The sequence below is a fragment of the Mesoplodon mirus genome (genome assembly GCF_964341445.2).
Source record: "Mesoplodon mirus genome assembly, chromosome: 1".
Classification (NCBI taxonomy): Eukaryota; Metazoa; Chordata; class Mammalia; order Artiodactyla; family Ziphiidae; genus Mesoplodon; species Mesoplodon mirus.
Genome location: NC_138976.1, coordinates 7,903,883 through 7,922,427, shown reverse-complemented (window position 1 = coordinate 7,922,427; position 18,545 = coordinate 7,903,883). Strand labels below are relative to the sequence as shown.

The window sequence follows — 18,545 nt, the reverse complement described above, 5'->3', positions numbered from 1 at the left end:
AAACATAACCATGGGACCTCCCTGGTGGTCCAGTGGTTAAGAATCGGTCTTGCAATGCAGGGGATGCCGGTTCGATCCCTGGTGAGGGAACTGAGATCCCACATGCTGCAGGACAACTAAGCCCGTGCCACAACTAATGAGCCTGGGTACTCTAGAGCCTGTGCACTGCAACTAAGACCTGATACAGCAAATAAATAAATAAACATTTAAAAAAACCAAAAAAAACCCCCAAAACCATAACCAGTATTCAATTCATGAGTCACTTGGTTTATTGCACACAACACAGGTTAGTGGGAAAAATAGAAAAGGGGGTAACAAACAACTCCAAGGAGAAGACTGGGAAGGTCACATCTCAGCACGAGCGAGCGGCGGGCTTTGGTCCAGCTGAACCAGAATCTCATGACAAATGTGAGTGGGAAGTCCCCTTCTGCTCCAACAGAGCATCCGTCTGGAACAGCTCTCAGCAGCATGGAGTCCTCCAGCAAAGAGCCTTCAAGTTGCTCAGTCTTGTGGTCTCATTTTAAAGGATCTGCCTGTAGGGTGTAACAGTTATGCCCCAAAGAATCTTGTCTCTATCAGTCTCTGTGCCAGTAGAGTCTTCCTGAGGAACCAAACAAATTCCTTATCTAAAGCAAAACTACTGGGACTTCCCTGATGCTCCAGTGGTTAATACTCCACGCTCCCAATGCAGGGACCCCGAGTTCGATCCCTGGTCAGGGAACTAGATCCTGCATGCCACTGCACGCGAAGATCCCACGTGCCAAAACTAAGACCCAGCGCAGCCAAATAAATAAAGGAACACTGTTAATTTTTTTTTTTTTTTTTGGCTACGCCAGGCAGCATGTGGGATCTTAGTTCCCAACCAGGGATGGAAACCATGCCCCCTGCAGTGGAAGTGCAGAGTCTTAACCACTGGACCACCAGGGAAGTCCCTAAAGCAACACTATTAATTTATGACACTCAGACACTTGCAGTCCTGTACTGGACAGTTCACAACAACTAATATGGAAGTTCACATTGGCCACTGTGACTCCATCTTGAATTATTGAGCTTAAATCCTATGAGTTTCACACAAGATGAGGAAGAATCATGGTACAAAACACCCCCCTTCTCAAAGTGTCCTCCAATTCGAAGCCAACTCATTGTAGGGCCCCTGCAGGTGCTGAAATGTGTCCCATTCGAAGGCTCACCTGGGGTCCCTCGGGGATTCAAAATCAAGTGCTTTCCGGGGCCAGATAGGATTGAAGGGGCAAATAGGAGGCAATTGGGAGAGGTGGGCCTGGGGTGAAGTGGAGAGCATACTTCCCATCTAAACTGTTTTTCTTTTTTACAAAATGCTTTGAAAGAAAGCATTGAAAGAAAGCTCATCTTACCACACGCATCCCCTTCTGCAGGGCCCTGGCCTGGGAACCAGCCCGGGCTCGGGCTCTGGTCCCATTTCAAACTCTATTTTCCTATTTCTAAGAGGTTCTGGTGTGGGCACAACAGCAGGGTATCTGTGTTGGGTATCTGCACCCAGATCAGCAGCTTTCCAGGGCTAGCACTCCATATGCAAAGCCAAATTCCCCCAAGCCGGTGATCTAGGCCTCCATGCCTCTCCCCATCCTGTTGGGGGCTCTGTTGAAGCAGCCCTGCCCCCGGGGCCTCCGTTGAGCACAAGCCTTCCTTGTATCCCCGACTCCAGCCAGTTCAGTCTCTCTCCGTGGCCCCAACCCCAAGGGGAAAATGATATGTTCCCTATGGATTCATTGATCACCCACAATGGCTGGTGACGATTCCTTCCCCAGAGAGGCAAATCCTTCCTTGCTAAGGCCACATGGAGACATGGTCAAGTTCCTGTCTTGACAAGCCCAGACATGCCCAAATGTCCTGGGCTCCCAGAGTAGATGAGGATCATCCATCCACAGTGGAACTGACACTGGGAAGTCCCACAGCCTCAGATGAAGCTCTTCAATTTGGTTTTGGCAAAAGTCCTCTCCTTACTCTTCTTCATAGAATAAGGAGGCCCTCCTGCATCCTTCTTAATCACCGTCCACCCACCCTGGCCGCAGTTCCAATCTCCAGTTGCATTGAGCTCGTTCCTACTTCAGGACTTTTGCACTTGCTATATCCTCTACCTGGTCTTCTCTATTCAGATGGCCAGCTTTTTCTTGTCATTCAGCTCAAATATCACCTCCTCAGAAAGGCCCTTGCCAACTCTTCTATGCAACACCGCACCACCATCCTTCTTGTCCCAACCTGATTTATTTTTTTCATAGTACTTGTCACACTCTGAAATCATGCTGCGTACTAACTGGTTTTCTTGTTTATGGTCCATCTGCCCACCAGCTTCTAAGCTCCATGTGGGCAGTCAGGTCAGTCATGTTCTTAGGGCATTTCCAACACCGGCACAGTGCCCGGCACAGACTCAGTGCTAGATAATGTCTGTTGAATGAGCCAGTTTGAAGAGCCAGGAGTCCTGGGCCTCGTGAGACCTTGGACAAGCCACTTCCTTTCCAGCCGCAGGCCCTGCCTCAGCCCATTGCCAGAGACCCAAAGTGGGTAGGGGCTGAGCCATCCCCATCTATGAGCGTAGGGCTCGGGCCCTGACTCAGCCCCGTCGGATCCAGATCCCAGGGAAGTGTAGGGCCAAACCCCAGTTTCCTGCTGTGCTGCCCTTCCACCACAGAGTCTCCACCACCCACCCACCTCCTTAGTGATGACTTTAATGCACTCTATGTCTCAGCTTCCTGCTGAGCCAGAACAAGAAATGCTCTGTGGCTTGTGCCAGCTCAGAAAGGTAGAGTCACCCAGACAGCTCGGGGTGATGTCAATTATATTTATGTATATATATTCCAGGAACCCGCACTCCAGCCCTGCAGCATAAGATTTCCCTTTCCTCTCCCTTCCCCCACCAGCCATTTTTCCTCCTTTTCTCTCAAGGCCAATGGAATGGCAGTGGTGGGTGTAACTGAGTGAATTTCCCAAGGTCTGGAGTCATCCAGTCCAGGGATCAGCCATTGGCCCACAAAGCCCCCCACACCACATCACTGTCCCCCCAGCCCTGAACTCCAACCACAGTGTCATGTTTTTCTCTCTAGTGCCAAGGTCTCTCTTACTCCAGCTCTTTGCTGTGTCCTTGGCTTGGGACCCTCCCAGAGCTGCATCTGACTCTTCTGGTCTCAGTGAAGGGGTTAGAGCACACCCACCCATCAAATTATTAGGTAGAGGCTCCTTCCCTGAGCTCCACAGCCTCATGTTCCTTCACAAGGCTTTGTCACACAGGTTGCTTTTGTCACTGTCCCCCCCGACTGTGAGTTCTGTGGCAGTGGAATCTATGCATCTTGCTCCACCCCACGTCCCCATTTCCCAGCAGAGGGCCTGTCACATAGCAGGTGCTCAATAAATATTTAATGAGTTAAATGTTTCCATGTTAACGATTAGACCACTGAGGCACAGAGAGGTTTAGCACCTTGTCCCGATCACACAGCCAGGCCCCAGAGAAGCTCTAGAGGAAAGGGCCACTTGGGCATGGTCGGATTGGACTGGGGTCAAAGGCAGAGTTGGAGTTTCCTGGAGGAGGGAGAAGGAAAGAGCAGAGGCTATGCAGGCAATTTTCTTCTCTGCTCCCAGTGACGTCTCTGTGTCCAGGTCCCTCTGTCTGACCACCAACCCCTGCTCCCATTTCACAGATGATAAAAGTGACTCCCAGAGGAGGGCAGAGCTTACTCAAGATCAATAGTGGACCGCAGTCTAACGTTTCCCAGAGCTGAAGCCCCCCCCCACTCCCCCACCTCCTCCCACCTGCATCCTAGAGGAGCAGGAGTGAGGGGGGCCACCCCAGAGGGAGGCCAGTGGACCCTGCTTGAGCCAGGGCGGGGGGTTGGGAGGCCCGTGTTCTTGGGCTGGCCTTGCCACTTACCCGTGCATAAGCCCCTTAAAGCCTTTGGGCCTCAGTTTCCCCATCTGGACGACAAGGGGGCTGGGATTGGTGGCTTCAGCCTCCCCCCTTCCCCAATGAGGACAGGGCTGCGGGAGCTGGTGAGTAAGAATACAGTCTCCTGAGTCCAAAAGGCATAGTTGAGTCCTGGTTCCAGCATTTATTGCTGAATGATCTTGCTCAGTCCCTTCACCCCCTGAGCCTTCATTTCATGGTCTGTAAAAAAAAAAGAATAATAGCATTTTTTTTTTTTTGAGGATTAAATGAGCTAATGTAGGGGAGTCCCTGATACAATGCCAGGCACAGCATCCCCAGCAAAATGAGTTCATAATATTAATTAGGGGATGATGCCCTCTGGAGGCCAAGAGGAGGAACAACAGGCGAGGAGAGCCCGACCCGCTGCCCGGGCCAGGCTGGAACCCGCGTCCCCAGCGGGCGACCATTGTCCAGGTGGGGAGAGCGCGGCTGGGCGCCGGTCACTCGGTGTGCGCCTCCACCCACTGGCAGAGGCGACGGGCGTAGCGAGTTGGGCTGACGGTGGAGAAGGTCCGGCCTGGGTAGCGCAGCGTCTTCCACAGGTGCTCCAGCCGCTTGCGGAGCCCGTAGACTGTGGTGAGGTCCACGAGGCCCAGGAAATAGCGTTGCTCTGGCCCGTCCAGGATGTGTAGGGCGTTGGGGGCGTCGGGCAGCAGCCGGCGGTTCTGGGTTTCCGGCTCCTCCAGGCTCTGTACCCCTCGCATGGACCTGGGGGTAGACAGGAGGGTGAGGTTACCACCTCCTCCAGGGAGCCCCAGCCAATGGACCCTGTCAGCATGGCCATGCTGCCCCTGGGTCATTCCCACACCTCCCGTGTGCCCGGACCTGTGATGTCAGATAAACTGGGCGGCTGAGTAAAATGCAGTTGACGGTCTAAAGCTGAGCTGTCCATTATGCAGCCACCAGCCAGCCATATGTGGCCACTGAGCACTTAAATGTGGCCAGTCCCAAATGAGATGCGCAGTAAGTATAAAATACATACTGGATTTCCAGAACAGTGTGAGAAAAAGAATGTAAAATATCTCATAAATGTTTATATTGATTAGATGATGATATGATAAAAGTTTGGATGTACGAAGTAAGTGAAATATGTTATTTAAATTATTTTTACCTATTTCTTTTTTACTTTTTAAAATGAGGCTACTAGAAAATTTAAAACTACATGTGTGGCTCGCATTAAATTTCTACTGGGTAGCGCTGGTCTAGAGCATTTGGGTCACACAGACTCTGGCTCTGCACTTATGTACCACATCACTTTGGGTAAGTCCCATATTTGGGTACTTCCTAAACTGCTGTTTGGGGTTATCCAACCCTGGAAGTTTCAGGGTGGCAGAATTGAAACCTTGCAGACAAAGTCCAGGCCAAGTTTGCAGATGGTGTGTCTTTTTGCCTCAAACTGTATTCCAAATCAGAAGGTGCCTCTGGCTGGGCCCCCAATCCCAACCAGAAGCAGACTCAGTCCCCTAACGTTGTCCTCTTGTGATGGTGGGAGTTTGGGAGTGGGGGTAGGGGGGTCGCTGAGGGCTTTATCCCTGCCCTGCCCAGGTCTTGGGGGAAAGAAACCAATCAAAGAAAGCCCCACCCAGGCACCAACCAATCAGAACCGAGTGGTCTGGGAGCCAGAACAGAGTGCTGATACTCTCTGCAGTGCCAGGGTTAACCTGGGTGTGGTGGGTTCTGAATGAGGGGCTGGGAACTGGGTGGGGGTGGGGCTGTAGCTGTGACCATTTACCAGGCAGTATGGAGAAACAACCATCGTATGCACACTTGGGTTTACCTGCTGAATGACGGCTGTAATCTGGACACCATCTGGGGGTAGAGGGCAAGGGAGAAGCTGACCTAGGTTGGATGGGCAGACTTGGTGGATTCTGTGCCCCATGGCAGGCATTCCACCATCTGGTCAGGATGTGCCCACCAAGCCATTACCTTGGGTTGTGCCCAAGACTCACCCATCCCAAGGTCTTCCTCCAAGGGGTGGGGATGGGGGCTAGGTGAGTGGACATCATTTTTCACTTGTCTTGTCCACCCACTGGATCAATGAACTTATTTCCTTGAAGTGCCTGTCTTAATCCCTGAGTCATTCGGTTCAACCACAGATGTGGGCCTTGGAGGACTGAAATCCAAGTAACTAACCAAGTACTAACATGAATCCTCAGAAGTCATTCTACAACTTCACTTCCTCTCTCTGAATCTCAGTTTCCACATCTCTAAAATGGGAATGAGCCCATCCTCTCAATGAGGCTCATAGTCAGCATGCAAGTATTGGCTGCATGGAAGAGGAAGGCAACAAGATGATGGTGCCAGTGGTGAGGACTTCGGGGTCCTCAAAGTGAAATGACCGAGTTAAGGGGCAAGGGCTCTTTCTAAGGCAAAATTTAAATAGGTCTGAAACCTTCAATGGCTCCACATCTCCTTCTGGAAAATGGGCAGAGTCTTCAAAAGCCCAACTGGATCTCACCTGGTCTTTCCTCTGCTGTGATCCATCTGTGCCTGCTACCCCTGCCGGCCAGGCTTCTCCAGCCCTCCACGCTACACACACACACACACACACACAAACACACACACACTCTGCACTTTCCAGTCTTCGAGCCTTTGCCTGTGCTGTTCCCCCACTACACCGTCTGTCTTTTCCATGTTCTCATCACCTCATTCTTGCTGTTGCCTCTGGGGGGCCCACCTGGCTGTGCGGAAGATGAGGCTACTGCCTGGGCCCCGCTCATCCTCATGGAGACGCTGAAAGGCCATCAGGAGGCTGTAATCCAGCACGTTGAGCTCCCGGAGGAAGGCGGTGTCCAGTTCCATCTGGCGGAGGAGCCAGCTCCGCTGGGGCCCTGCCAGAGCATCAGTGCCCCCACCTGAGTGCTCATTGTGTGCCAGGCAAGTTTCTGAGGGCTCCACACACATCTGCCCTAGAAGGGCAGATGTCATTACTGTCCCACTTCACAGATGAGGAAACTCATCTGTAATTTGCCTTGGTCACCTAGCTAGAAAGCTGTGGAGTCAGGATTCTCTGCCTGACTCCAGAATCTGGGCTCTTAAAGACTCAGGCAGAGAGCAGTTCCAAGGACACCCTTCTAACTTCCCTCTAAATGGAGGAAGAGCAGGCAGTGACCGCCCCCGTGGCTCACCGAGGTTGATGGTCTTGCCCTGAAAGTTGAGGTCTTTCAGCACCAGGACAAGGGGGCTACCCTCAGGGGCGGGCTCCACCCAGCGGCTCACCTCGCAGCCCTTGATGTCATACCTGGGAAGTGAGGGGTCGGGGAGACAGAATTCAACCTTTTACAGACTTGAGACATACAGGGAACTCACGAGGTAATAAGAAACAAGAGCTTCCACTGGGTGACTGTCCAGATTCTCAGCACAACCCCAGTCCGTTACTGTCCCCATGTTAGAGATGAAGAAAAAACCTCAGAGAGGTTTTTTGTTTTGTTTTGTTTTTAACTTGCCCAAGACCACACAGTGAGTAAAGGGGAGAGCAGGGATTCCAACTCAGGCCCTTGAACGTCCAGTCCAGACTTCACCCCTGCCTGTGACTGCCTCTTGGCACCTTGTCATCCCTGGGGTATCCCAGACAGAGGGGCCCAACCCTAGACGCAGCAACAGAGGGCATGAGTGAAGTCCGCGCCCTGGGAGAGCACCAGCGTGGAGCTCGCAGGCAGAGGCAGGGCTAGGAGGCTCAGAGGGCCACCTGCAACCAGAGGCTAGTTTGAATCCCTGCTCCTCACGTAGTAGCTGTGTGGCTTTCCCCTCCTCAGTTTCTCATCGACAAAATGGGGATGATAAGGACAGCTACCCCTCAAGAGTTGTTCTGGGAATAAGGAAGATGATGAATGCAAATGGCTCAACACAGCGCCCATGGCATACTGAGTGCTCAAGAGATGCTGGTCCTGGGAATCACTGTCTCCGACCCGTCAGGAGATCTTGGTAACGTCTCTTCTCCTCCCTGCGCCTCAGCTTCGCTGTCTAGTGAGTGTGGGTGCTTCAGGTGGCACATTCCGGGTGGGGCGGGGAGGCCGACTCACCTCTCGGAGATGCGGCCGGTGGGATAGAAGACGCTCTGCATGATGATGAAGTATTTCTGGAGACGGGGGTAGGGAGTGAGGGAGGACAGGATCTCACCCTCCAGCCGCCCCCTCCGGCCCGGCCCCCTCGCCTCGGCCTCACCCACCTTCTTTCCCTGGGCCACCCGCAGACTGTGCACTCCTGGAAAGGGAGACGGCGTCAGGTAGAGAGGCCCCAGACTCGGCAACGCCGGGTGCATCCTGCCCCAGTTCCAGGCCACGCCTCCTTCTCGCGATCCGCCGCATCCCGAGCGTCCAGGCCACGCCCCCAGACCCCTTCCCCAGTTTGGGGTGGTGTCCCAAGTCGACCCGCTTCTAAATTTAGCCCCAAAGATGCCGAGTCCCCCAGGCCTAGCCCTGCCCATATACCCTCCTCCCGGGACTATTCAATCCCAACCCCGCCCTCTTTGGGCCCCGCCCGAGGTCCTGACCCCGCCCACCGACCCCGCCCTCCTGCGTTACTGTCTAGGACCCGCCCCCCCACTGAACTCTGCCCCCAGCCGGCCCCGCCTCCTGTCCAGTCCCCTCCACCCTGCTCAGGCTCTGGTCCCCTATGCCCCCCGTCCTGGAACCGCCCACTCCCTGACCCCCTCCCCTTCTCACTCTCTTCACCCCTCTCCTCGCCCCGCAGTCCCGGGTCCCTGGCCGGTCATACCCAGCAACCGCGCAAGCAGCGAGTGTGGGTGCCGCTGCAGGTGTTGCACGTAGCGGGGCAGGTGGGCGAGCAGCGCCTGCACCTCCCGGCGCCGCAGGGTCTTCAGGAAGAAGCGCTGGTCGTGGCTGGGGGGCGGGGCGGAGAGGTCACTGACCAGGTGGGGCAGGAGCCGCGTCCGCACCGCCCCTCTCGCCTCCTGCCCTCGCCCCCAGTCTCTCCTCCTCCGTCTGACCGCTATCCGGCCCTGACCCACCCTGACCTGGCCACGCTGTCTCTCTCCTCAAGAGCCCCCCTCCGCCCCGGACACCTCTCCCACCCCTTCCCCACCCCAGCCGCCAGCTCACGACAGGAAGAAGCTGGCCTTGCTCTTGGAGGTGCTGAGGAACTGCAGGTAGGGGCCGCCGGGACCCAGCGCAGCCTGATAGTCCTCCTCTGCCAGCCCTAGGGAGCGCCGCAGTCGGGCGAAGGCGGGGCCAGCCAGGGTGCCCAGCTCGAAGCCCTGCGGAAAGGAAGAGCAGCCCCAAGAGTGTCCCTGGGGCCCAGGTGTGTGCAGTTGGCTCTGGCGCGGGAGGGTCACGGTAAGCACACCCTTCCTGCAAAGCCCCGGGGCAAGCCATCATTCCCACTGCACAGATGGGGAAACTGAGGAGAAGAGCAGAACACACCCCCTCCCATGCAGCACTCTTGGGCTTTCTACCTCGTGAACCTGGGTCAGGACCTCGGAGAAATCGTCCTCCGTGGGCAGCCCCTGTAGCAAGGAGCAGAGGGGCTCAGGGCAAGTCTCAACCCCCCAGCGCCAGCCCAGGGTCTCCAAGCATCCTGTACCTGGCCTCACTCCCGTTCCCCCCAGTTTGATTCCTCCAGCCAGTGGGGACCACTCTGGGTGTGCCTGAGTTGGGCAGATAGACTGCCAGCCCTCCCAGAGCTGGAGGGAGGAGGAGAGTAACCCAAGGCAGGTCCTAGGTGTGTCTCATTCACTGCTGGGTCCCCAGCACCAGTCTCTGAGTTAGAGCCTGACGCATGTGCCCAGACACACGTTGGCCAAAGTGTCGCCAGATGCCCTCCCAGTCAAAGGGGATGGCCTAGAAGCCTAGGACTGTCTGACTCAGCCTGGGAGAAGCAGGATCAGAGAAAGCTTCCTGGAGGAGGTGCCCCCTACGCTGAAATCTCAAGGGTAGTGGAGAGGAGGAGGAGGGTGCTCACAGGAGCGGGAACAGCAGTGGCGGCTACCAGGAAGGGAAGGGGAGCCTGAGTGACTGAAGCGAGGAAGGATGGACTGGGGAGGAGGCTGGACAGTTGGCCCTTGGTGTTGAGCCAGCAGGACCGTGAGGCCAGGCTGAGTACTGGGGAGCCATGGAAGATTTTCAGCAGGTGATGAGATTTAGAGGACTCCTACTCTCTCCCTGGACCTCCAGGTCCCTGTGCTAGGACCTGGCTCACAGGATGTGGTCACACTGTGCACACATATGCACACACACAACAACACACATGCTCACCCGGGCCATCCAGCTGCTGAGCTTGCAGTGGGTGACCCTTTCTGCTGAGCCAGCCTGGCCCCAGCCTAAGCTCTGGGGAGGATGGGCTGGGCTAGTGGGGTGGGGGCGGGGTCCCTTCTCAACCACACACCCTGGCAGAACCGGGAGGGCCTCAGAGACCAAGGAGTACAATCCCTTCCATCCATTATACAGAGGTGACACCGAAGCCCAAAGAGAGGAAGAGACCCACCTAGATCAAACATCAACCACCCGGGTCAGGGGCTTCCTCGCACTCCCCACACACCCTGGGCTTTCTGGCTTCCTGGCCTCAGCCCCCACCCCAGAATGTCCCTCCCTCCCTGCACCAAGCCCCTGCCTTCCTCTCCTTCTATCTAGCCCACTCTGTTCCCCAGCCCTGCAGTATTAGCAGGACGGGGCATCAGCCTGGTCTTGCTGTCGGTGCTGTGGAGGTGCACGGGACAGACTGGCCACTCACCGTGGGTGGGTGGTCCATGGACACTTGAGTGGCAGCCCACAGCCCTGCCTGCATCATACACGTCAGCTGGTGCAGCTCATGCCCTGGGCCAATCTCAAACAGGCCTAAGCGAGACTGCTTGTCTCGTAGACGCCAGAGGAGGCCACGGCGGCCAGAGCTCGAGGTGGCAGCTCTGTGTCCAGCCTCTGGGGAGGGGGCCAGGACCTGGGGTGGGAGGCACCAGAAGCAATGAGCCTGAGGCAGCAAGCATCCCACAGGGGAGAGACCCTGGTCTGAGTCCCACATCCACTGCTTGTCAGCTCACCCCTCATCCCTCTCTGCCTCAGTTTCCTCAGTTGTAAAATGCAGATAAGGCTGGTACCCACCTCACTGGGTGTTGTGAGGGGACAGTACCTGGCATGCAGTCAGCACCCAAAATAGTGATGGTTATTTTCAGTAGGCAGAGCATTTGTTCTGCGACCTCTCACTAGCTTAGGTAGATCACCTAACCTTTCTGCACCTCGTTTTCTCCTCTGTAAAATGAGAACTATAATAACTCCTTCGTGGCAGGTACTAACTGTTGTTACTGTTGAGTTTGAGCATCCTGCACAGGAACTCCTTATAGTAGGAGCTGTGATGTCAGTGATTCCGTCATCTATTCCACTCGTCTATGCCGAGGTCCTCCAGGCCAGCGCGGAGGGTCAGCACGAAGCTGAGATCATAGCTGCTGACCCCTTCGCATTGGGCGCCCACCATGTGCCCAGCACTGTCTGAGAGCTTGACCTCCTAACAGCCCTATGAAGGAGAAGCTTTTATCATTGTCTCCATTTTCCCGATGAGGAAACTGAGGAAGTTCTCAGGGGATACCCGCCGGACTCCCCGTTTCAGACCTGCGGCCCCATGTGGGGCGTGTCCCAGTCCCGCCCAGTGCAGGACCCCTTCTGGGTTTGGATGGAGGTGTGTTCGCCCTGCACGGGGAGGGGAGGCCCTGGCCCTGCCCTCCAACCCTTTCCTTTCCTGTCCTCTCTCGGGTCTGCACCTACCTCGTGGGGCCCCGGGCTCGGCGCGGCCATCGCCCCCGCAGCAGCTTCCCCGGGCTCTGGCCGCGTCCCCAGCTGCCGGGCCACCCCGCTGCAGGAGCCATGCCCCGCCCCTGCTTCTGGACCGACCAATCGCGTGGTGCCGGTCACGGCTGCACCCAATCCGAGCCGGGGCGCGGGCGACCGCCTGCGGGTCCCGCCCCCGGGGCTGCAGCACCCTTCGGACCGCGGTCCAGGGCTGGGCAGGGCCGCCGCGCGTTGGTTAAGGTCCCCACCGGGGGAAGACCCCACATTCCCTTCCTGGGGTGGGAGACTCAGGTCTCGGGGCGCTCGGGGAGGCGGGTAACTTAAATCCAGTCCCGCCCACCCACCCTGGCGTGAAATTCCCACCGACCGTATTTCGGGTGAGGAAACTAAGGTCCAGAGAGAGAAGTGACTACCTCCAGGTCACACAGGAAGTCAGGGGCATGCATTCATTCAACACTTATTTTGAACATTCACTATGGGCCAGGAGCAGTGTAGGCCGGGGTGGCGTGGGGGGGAGGCGGATTTTAGTGGTGAGTGAGAGGGAGGGAGGAACACAGCTGCCAGCGTGAGCTTTTAAAAGCATAAATCGCATGACGTCACTCGCACGTTCTAAGCCTCCAGTGGCTTCCCACGGCACTGGAACAAAGTCCAAACATCTCGGCGTGGCCCCAGGCCCATCTGCCCACTCTCCAGCCCCATCTCAAATCACTGTCCCTGCACCCAGCACACGGTCACAGGGGCTCCCTGCTGGCCCTTGGCCACCGAACTCTTTCACACCTCCGGGCTTTTGCAGGTGCTGTTCCCTCTGCCTGAAATCCTCCCCCACCTCCACCCTCGACTTGATTTGCTTTATTCCTCATCACCTTGCCCGACCCTAAGTGTCCCCTCCCTTCGGTCATGATCACATCGCTTTATTTTTCTTCATCACACTTAACACTGTCAGAGACTGTCTTGTTCATTTATTTGTTTATTATATCTCCCCTCCCCCACCCAGAGTGGGAGTGCCAGGAGGGCAGGAACCATGCCAGGCTCCTTCCCTGGCTCAGTACCTTGCACAAACCAGTGTTTGAGAAGTACATGCTGAACCAATGTGAGTAGGATGTGCAGAGAACCTCAGTGAGTCCCAGGAAATGAAAGGCCAGTGTGACTGGAGTGAGGAGAGCTCCAGCGAGCATGCAGGCTCTTGTCGGCCGGCCGTGGGAGGGAGAAGAACGGGAACCCAGAGAAGCACTGTTAAGTGTGTGAGAAAGATTCTCAGAAAAAGAAAAAAAAAAAGCTCAGGGACTTCCCTGGCAGTCCAGTCGTTAAGAGTCTGCATTTCCACTGCAGGGAGTGCGTGTTCGATCCCTGGCTGGGGAAATAAGATCCCGCATGCCGCGTGGTGCGGCCAAAAATTAAAAAAAGAAAAGATGCTCAGATGTTTTCAAAAGCCCACTGGTTGTAGTGCAGTCAGATTGGAGGGGGCCATTGTGGGCAGGGGAGAGCAGTGAGGAAGCCTTTGGTGATTTAGGGCAGGGGACGGTGGCTTTGCATCTGGAAGGTGACGGGGGAAGGGGAGAACTGACAGGATTTGGGGTCATGTGGATGGGGGGGTGGAAGAGGAAAGCCAAGGTCAGTGATGTCTGCCAGGCTTCTGGCTGTGGGTCAGGGATACAGGATGATGATGCTAAGGCAGGGCACGACGGGAGAGCCAGATTTGTGCGGGGGGAGAGTGGGGAAGTCTGAGAATTCAAATCATGACAGGATGAATTTGAGGTGTCACTACGACAGCCGATGGGGATGTCCGGTGGGCAGCTGGTGCATGTGCAATACATTGGGGCTCAGAAGAAAGCTGGGCTGGAGGTGAGCCTGGGTAAGGATGAGGTCACCCAGAAGAGTGTGGGGTGAAACAGCCTGTGATGAGTTCCAAGGAACCCACCCTCTGGTGGCAGAGGAGCATGAGTGCCAGAGAGCATAAAGCAGGAGAACGGGTCATCCAGCGTCTGAGGGTGTACCCAGGGGGGAGGTCACCGGCCAAATGTGGCAGAGGGGTCAAGGAAATATGCTTTGGATTTAAAGACTGGATGTCACGGGTGGTCTGAGTGCAGCCTCCCTGAAATGCTGCCAAGCACAGCAGGGGTGAGGAAATGGAGGAAGCAGGGGTGGATACCCTTTTGGGAAGTTTGGCCGTGGAGGGGAAAGCGCAGGAGAGACCCGGAGGGAATTACTGGGTTGATGGAGGGTCCCTTAAACGGAGCCTGTAACATGTTCATTTAACACTGGGGGACCTTGTTGAAAGGCAGAGGCTGTTCCCTTGAGAGGGATCATCAGACAGGAGGTTCCTGCTATAGCAGTGGGAGAGGACAGGACCCAGAGTCCAGGTGGGCAGCTCTGCCTGGACTGGAAGATGGAGAGACAGACAGGTAAGGACAGGGCAGGTGTGCCTGTAGTTGGTCTCTCTTCTCTCATGAGGGGGACACCTTTGCTAACTGGAGGAAGAATGAATGTCCAGGGTGTGAGGGGTGGAGGCTCACACTGTGATGGAGAGCTGGCTGCCCAGTGGGGAATGGTGGGATTGCCAGGGACGAAGGCTGGGGCCTGTGCCAGTTAACCTGAACACAGTGGAACCAGCCCTGCTCTGGCTCATAACAGCCCTCTGCTCACAGCCACGCTAAGTTGGGCTGCTGGGTACAAGAGACAGATGACAGGCTTGGCTTTTCGGGGACTAGCCTGAGGGTCCTTAAAATACCAGTGCCAGCTGGCTAGGCTGGCACGGGGGAGACCTGGTAGAGGCTGATGTGGCGTCTGGCAGATCGCCGTGCCTCCACAGACTCCCCAGCCATCAGCTGCGCCAGGCCAGACCCATATCGGTCCCGGTCCCAGTCCCTGCTTTATCCTGTGTCCAGCACACAGATGATCCAGGAGGCATCTGAGGCACCAATTGCACAAACCAGGGTCTCCTGACCTGAGACCAACGCAGAGGCCAGCGCCCAGCCCCTCTCCAGCCCGAGTGGCCCAGTCCCCTGGTCAGGGATGGCACTGAGACAAACACACCATCAACGTTTATTGTTCAGCTCTCCCCAACAGGCCAGCACTGAGGCTGGGGGGCTGGGCCTCCGTGAGAAGCGGTCAATCCAGGGGCCCCCCGTGTGGCCACCCTAATGTGCTCTGGGGCCTGTCAGGCCTCCCCCTAGGCTTTCCAGGTCCAGAAATCCTTGTGGGGTCTGGGGTATGTCAGACCCGGGAAAGCTGCCTTTGTGGAGGAGCAGGACATGGGGGGAGAGGTCATGTGACGCCCCAGGACCTGCCAAGTCCAGCAACAGCATGTGACAGTGAAGGAAACTGAGGCAAGAGTGTAGAAGCCAGAGGAAAAAGCGACAGGGAGTCTGAAAAGTGAGGTGGGGAGGACCAGCATTTTCCAGGCCCTGAACCTGAAGAGGGTGAGAAGGAGACTTCCAGGGACTCCTCCCTCCTGGCTTCTGGAAGGGTGAGCAGGGGCTCTGGTCAGTCAGGGGTGAGTCCTGAGCAGCTCCATCCCACAAGGGTGTCTGCAGGGTAGCCAGGCTTGAGGGGCCCTCAGTGCCTGGATGGGTCCTGTGGGCCCCCACCCTTGGTCTGCCCTGGAGAAGAAGCAGAGAAGGGGCCGGCAGCCTCATCCGTGCTGGGCCTTCACTGAGCCTTTTTGGTCACCTTCTGATTCTTCAGCATCACGTAGGTGATGAACACGCCTGGAATACACAGACCAGAAAGGTCAGGAAAGAAAGCGAAGGGCTGCTGGGAGGCCAGAGCAGGACACAGCATAGGAGAGTGACCCACACAGGGGGCCAAGCACCTACCCAACCACACTCCAGGCCACCTGGTCATCTCCCCAGTTGTTCATCAAGCCACACATCCACCCATTCATTCAAAAAACATCAGCCGGGTGCCTACCACAGGCAATTTGCTGAGTTTAGCACTTCCAATTCTACAGGGAATAAGATCCACCCAACTATCCATCTACTCACCCACCTATCCACCTACCTACCCACTGACCCACTCAGCATCCATCATCCACCCATCCCATCATCCAGACATCTGATTGTTGATGCATCCAAACCACTTTCTTGAGCACCAACTCAGTGCCACAGCTTGTGCCGGGGGCTGAGTACATAGCAATGATAAAGCAACAGTCCTTGCCCCTTAAGAGGCCCACACACTAGACCCTGGGAGACAGACAGGTGCAGGGATCTTGAACCAGGGTGACCAGGGGGTGAGAGGTGATGGAGGTGTGAGCAGAGTGATGGCGGTGGTGGAGGGAGCACGAAAAAGGGAGACATCCCACTAGAGTCCAGTGAGCCTGGGGCATCGGGAAGACTGACTTAAAGCCCTGAGGGATGAACAGGGAAACCCCAGGGGATGAGTTGGGGGCAAGGAGCCTCACGGAGACGTACAGCCAGTGACAAAGTGTAGCAGCATGTTCAGGGCTGGGAGAGGGTCATGGGGTCCCTCAGACATGCTGCCCAGGGTTGGGGGAACTTACCCACAAACAGGAGCAGCAGGAGGCCGGCAGCCAGTGGGATGGCAATGGCATAGGCTTGGGGCAGGAAATACTTGTGGATGACATGCTGACTGTCGATGAATGGCTGGCATCGAGGGCAAAGCTCTGGTGAGCATTCCCCGCCCTGCTCAGCTCCCCAAGCCCAAACATCCCACCTCCTCCGTCTCTGGGGCTGACCCCATCAAAGCACTGAGACTGCATTTTCTTTTCTTTAAGATGATGGCATTTGGGGTGCCTTGGTTTGTTCCCTTCCTTCATTTATCTAATAGTTGTGTACTGGGTACTTGCCTGGTGCCTGCCCTAAGTTGGGGCTGGGGACCTGGCAGGGAACAGAAGACAAAGGACTTGCCCTAAGGCTCCCAAAGCTTAGCAGGGGCAAAGGGTACATGAGGAATCCTCGAATGATTCCCAACCTGGGCTCCAAAGTCTTCTTTACTAACATTTTTCTCCAAAGGATACCAAGTTCTGCAAGATTTTGCCTTCCAAACACTACACTTTTAAAGCAGTAACCAAGACATTTTCCCACAGGGAAAAGAAAAATCCTACAGACTCTCACAAAATCCACTGGCACCTGTCATGCCCAGGGGCCCGCAGGATAACGAGAAGGACGAGAACTCCCATCAAAGGCAGAGCAAATCAAGGACAGGACTTTACAGTGTAGTGGTTAAGTTTTCCACCTTGGGCCTGAGGCTTCCCCCTGAGCTTCCGCTTCCTCGTGTATAAAATGGGGGACACCGCTAGCATCTTCCTCATAGTGCTGTTCTGGAGCTTTCGTGAGGTATGCAGGTAAAGCACCTAGCACAGCACCTGTCACATTGCAGCTGCTTAAATGATGTTAGGAGTTGGCCTCAAGATCCAGGGATGGGAGGTGAGAGAGGACGGGGCAGCACACATACCAAGAGAATCACCCAGACGGTGTAATAGGTGAAGATGATCAGGCTAACGGCGACGAGGCCGAGTCCCACCACCTGGTCTGTTCCCGTGGCCTGCAGAAAAGAGAGAACTCAACTGAGGCAGTGATGCTCCATTTAGGTGCACTAATGAAGGGGGGCGTTGCAGCCTGGTTACGCCCATTCCCTCAGCGGACGTATCTGACGTGGCGGACTAGGTCAATTTTAGGCCGGGACAGAGCGCCGGGCCAAGGCCTATCACCCGTACGACGGCCCGGCGGGAGAGCGATGCCGGATCCGAGTACTCAATCCCTAGCTCCTGAGCAGACCCAGGACCCCACCCCCAGACGCCCCCGTTCCCCGCACTCAACCCCAAGCTCACCATTTCCCCAGCGTTGCGGGAACTGGGTCAGCAAGCCTCATCCGGTTCCGGATCCGGGCCCTTCTGGCCTTGGGCCGCGGGGCACGCCGGGAGTCGTAGTCCTTAGGCCTGTCCAGGACCACGTCGCTCGAGACAGGCAGGCACCGCCTCCCCTTTGCATGTCGGGAAGTGTAGTTTCTCAAGGGCATTGTGGGCCGCGTTCCCGAATCTCTAGGAATGGGACAGAGGGCGGCGGTGGGCGGGAACCCAGTCTGGCTGGCATTTGTGGTCTCAGTCCTGTCGAACTCGCCCGAGAACAAAAGCCCGTCTCTCGGTGTCCCAGAGTCCCAAAGCCAGAGCGGGATGGGGATGGGTGGCCGGAAGTCCCATATTTCCGATGGGGAAAATGAGGCTCAGGGAGGGGCGCGCTCTTGCGCCCCCTCAGACCACAGTCTGAGTCAGTGGTGTAGCCGACTTCAGAACCTGAGGGCCCTACTTCCTGGTCCCGAGGCCCTAACTTGTCTGTTGAGGGTAGGGTGCAGAAAAAGTTCACCGACCGGCCTGGGGTGGGAGGATGGGCTGGCTGGGGCCCCCAGGGATGGGGAGGATTTCGACTGGCTGTGAGAGGGCACCCCCTTACCATGCCAGGCTTCCCTGGCGACCCTTCGGGTGTCCTCTCTTTACTGCATGAATGAGGCTAGGGTGACCCTCCCTTCCTTCACCGTCTGCCTCTCGGGCCCTGGGTGTCCTGCAGCCCAGACAGGTCTTCGGACTGGGCCGGTGTGTAGGACCCTCCCTAGGCTTGGAGGCCAGATCATCTTCGATGTCTCCTCCAGCTCCGAGGTCCGGAACACTGTCTCCTCACAGCTCATGGGGCTGGCTGCTTCTCCCGCATCAGGTCTCACTGGGATGCCACACATCCCAGGGAAGTGACCTTCACAGCTGGGCAGGGTTGCCTCCTCTGTGCTCCATAGCCCCAAGTCTGGCTCCGGGATGACACTTATCACTGCGTTTTAATTAGCTGATTTACTTGTTGAGCTGGCCCACGTGACTGCGAGCTCCCTGAGATTAGCATCTGTGGTCACTGCTG

At 56.2% G+C, this 18,545-nt stretch overlaps 2 protein-coding genes across 4 annotated transcripts; both read right to left on the bottom strand.

Moving 5' to 3' along the window:
- Nucleotides 1–4,304: 4,304 nt before the first annotated feature.
- Nucleotides 4,305–11,755, bottom strand: PIP5KL1 (phosphatidylinositol-4-phosphate 5-kinase like 1). 3 transcript variants are annotated; one of them, XM_082620559.1, is made up of 10 exons: nt 11,665–11,755; nt 10,643–10,846; nt 9,369–9,419; nt 9,016–9,170; nt 8,672–8,796; nt 8,124–8,158; nt 7,978–8,033; nt 7,084–7,196; nt 6,633–6,786; nt 4,305–4,663 (listed from the first exon to the last, which is right to left on the bottom strand). In XM_082620559.1, exons 1-10 carry the CDS (start codon nt 11,692–11,694, stop codon nt 4,396–4,398), a joined length of 1,191 nt encoding a protein of 396 aa, XP_082476685.1. In that variant the 5' UTR covers nt 11,695–11,755; the 3' UTR covers nt 4,305–4,395. The 3 variants fall into 3 exon arrangements, with proteins under 3 accessions (XP_082476685.1, XP_082476683.1, XP_082476684.1); XM_082620557.1 differs by lacking the exon at nt 11,665–11,755 and having other exon boundaries at nt 10,643–11,041; XM_082620558.1 differs by lacking the exon at nt 11,665–11,755 and having other exon boundaries at nt 7,978–8,012; nt 10,643–11,041.
- Nucleotides 11,756–14,710: 2,955 nt separating this feature from the next.
- On the bottom strand, nt 14,711–17,565 carry DPM2 (dolichyl-phosphate mannosyltransferase subunit 2, regulatory). The gene is made up of 4 exons (XM_082628785.1): nt 17,477–17,565; nt 17,101–17,190; nt 16,187–16,289; nt 14,711–15,395 (listed from the first exon to the last, which is right to left on the bottom strand). The coding sequence occupies exons 1-4, from the start codon at nt 17,477–17,479 to the stop codon at nt 15,337–15,339; spliced, it is 255 nt and encodes an 84-aa protein (XP_082484911.1). The 5' UTR covers nt 17,480–17,565; the 3' UTR covers nt 14,711–15,336.
- Between the last annotated feature and the right edge of the window lie 980 nt (nt 17,566–18,545).

Coding starts and splice junctions, on each gene's coding strand:
- PIP5KL1 (XM_082620557.1), bottom strand. CDS start 10,927: ATGTGGGACTCAGACCAGGGTCTCTCCCCTGTGGGATGCTTGCTGCCT. Junction 9,171..9,368: donor TCCTGACCCAGGTTCACGAG/GTAGAAAGCCCA, acceptor TCCTTTCCGCAG/GGCTTCGAGCTGGGCACCCT. Junction 8,797..9,015: donor AAGGCCAGCTTCTTCCTGTC/GTGAGCTGGCGG, acceptor CCCGCCCCCCAG/CCACGACCAGCGCTTCTTCC.
- DPM2 (XM_082628785.1), bottom strand. Junction 16,290..17,100: donor CCGTCTGGGTGATTCTCTTG/GTATGTGTGCTG, acceptor CCTCGATGCCAG/CCATTCATCGACAGTCAGCA. Junction 15,396..16,186: donor CCTGCTGCTCCTGTTTGTGG/GTAAGTTCCCCC, acceptor TGTGTATTCCAG/GCGTGTTCATCACCTACGTG.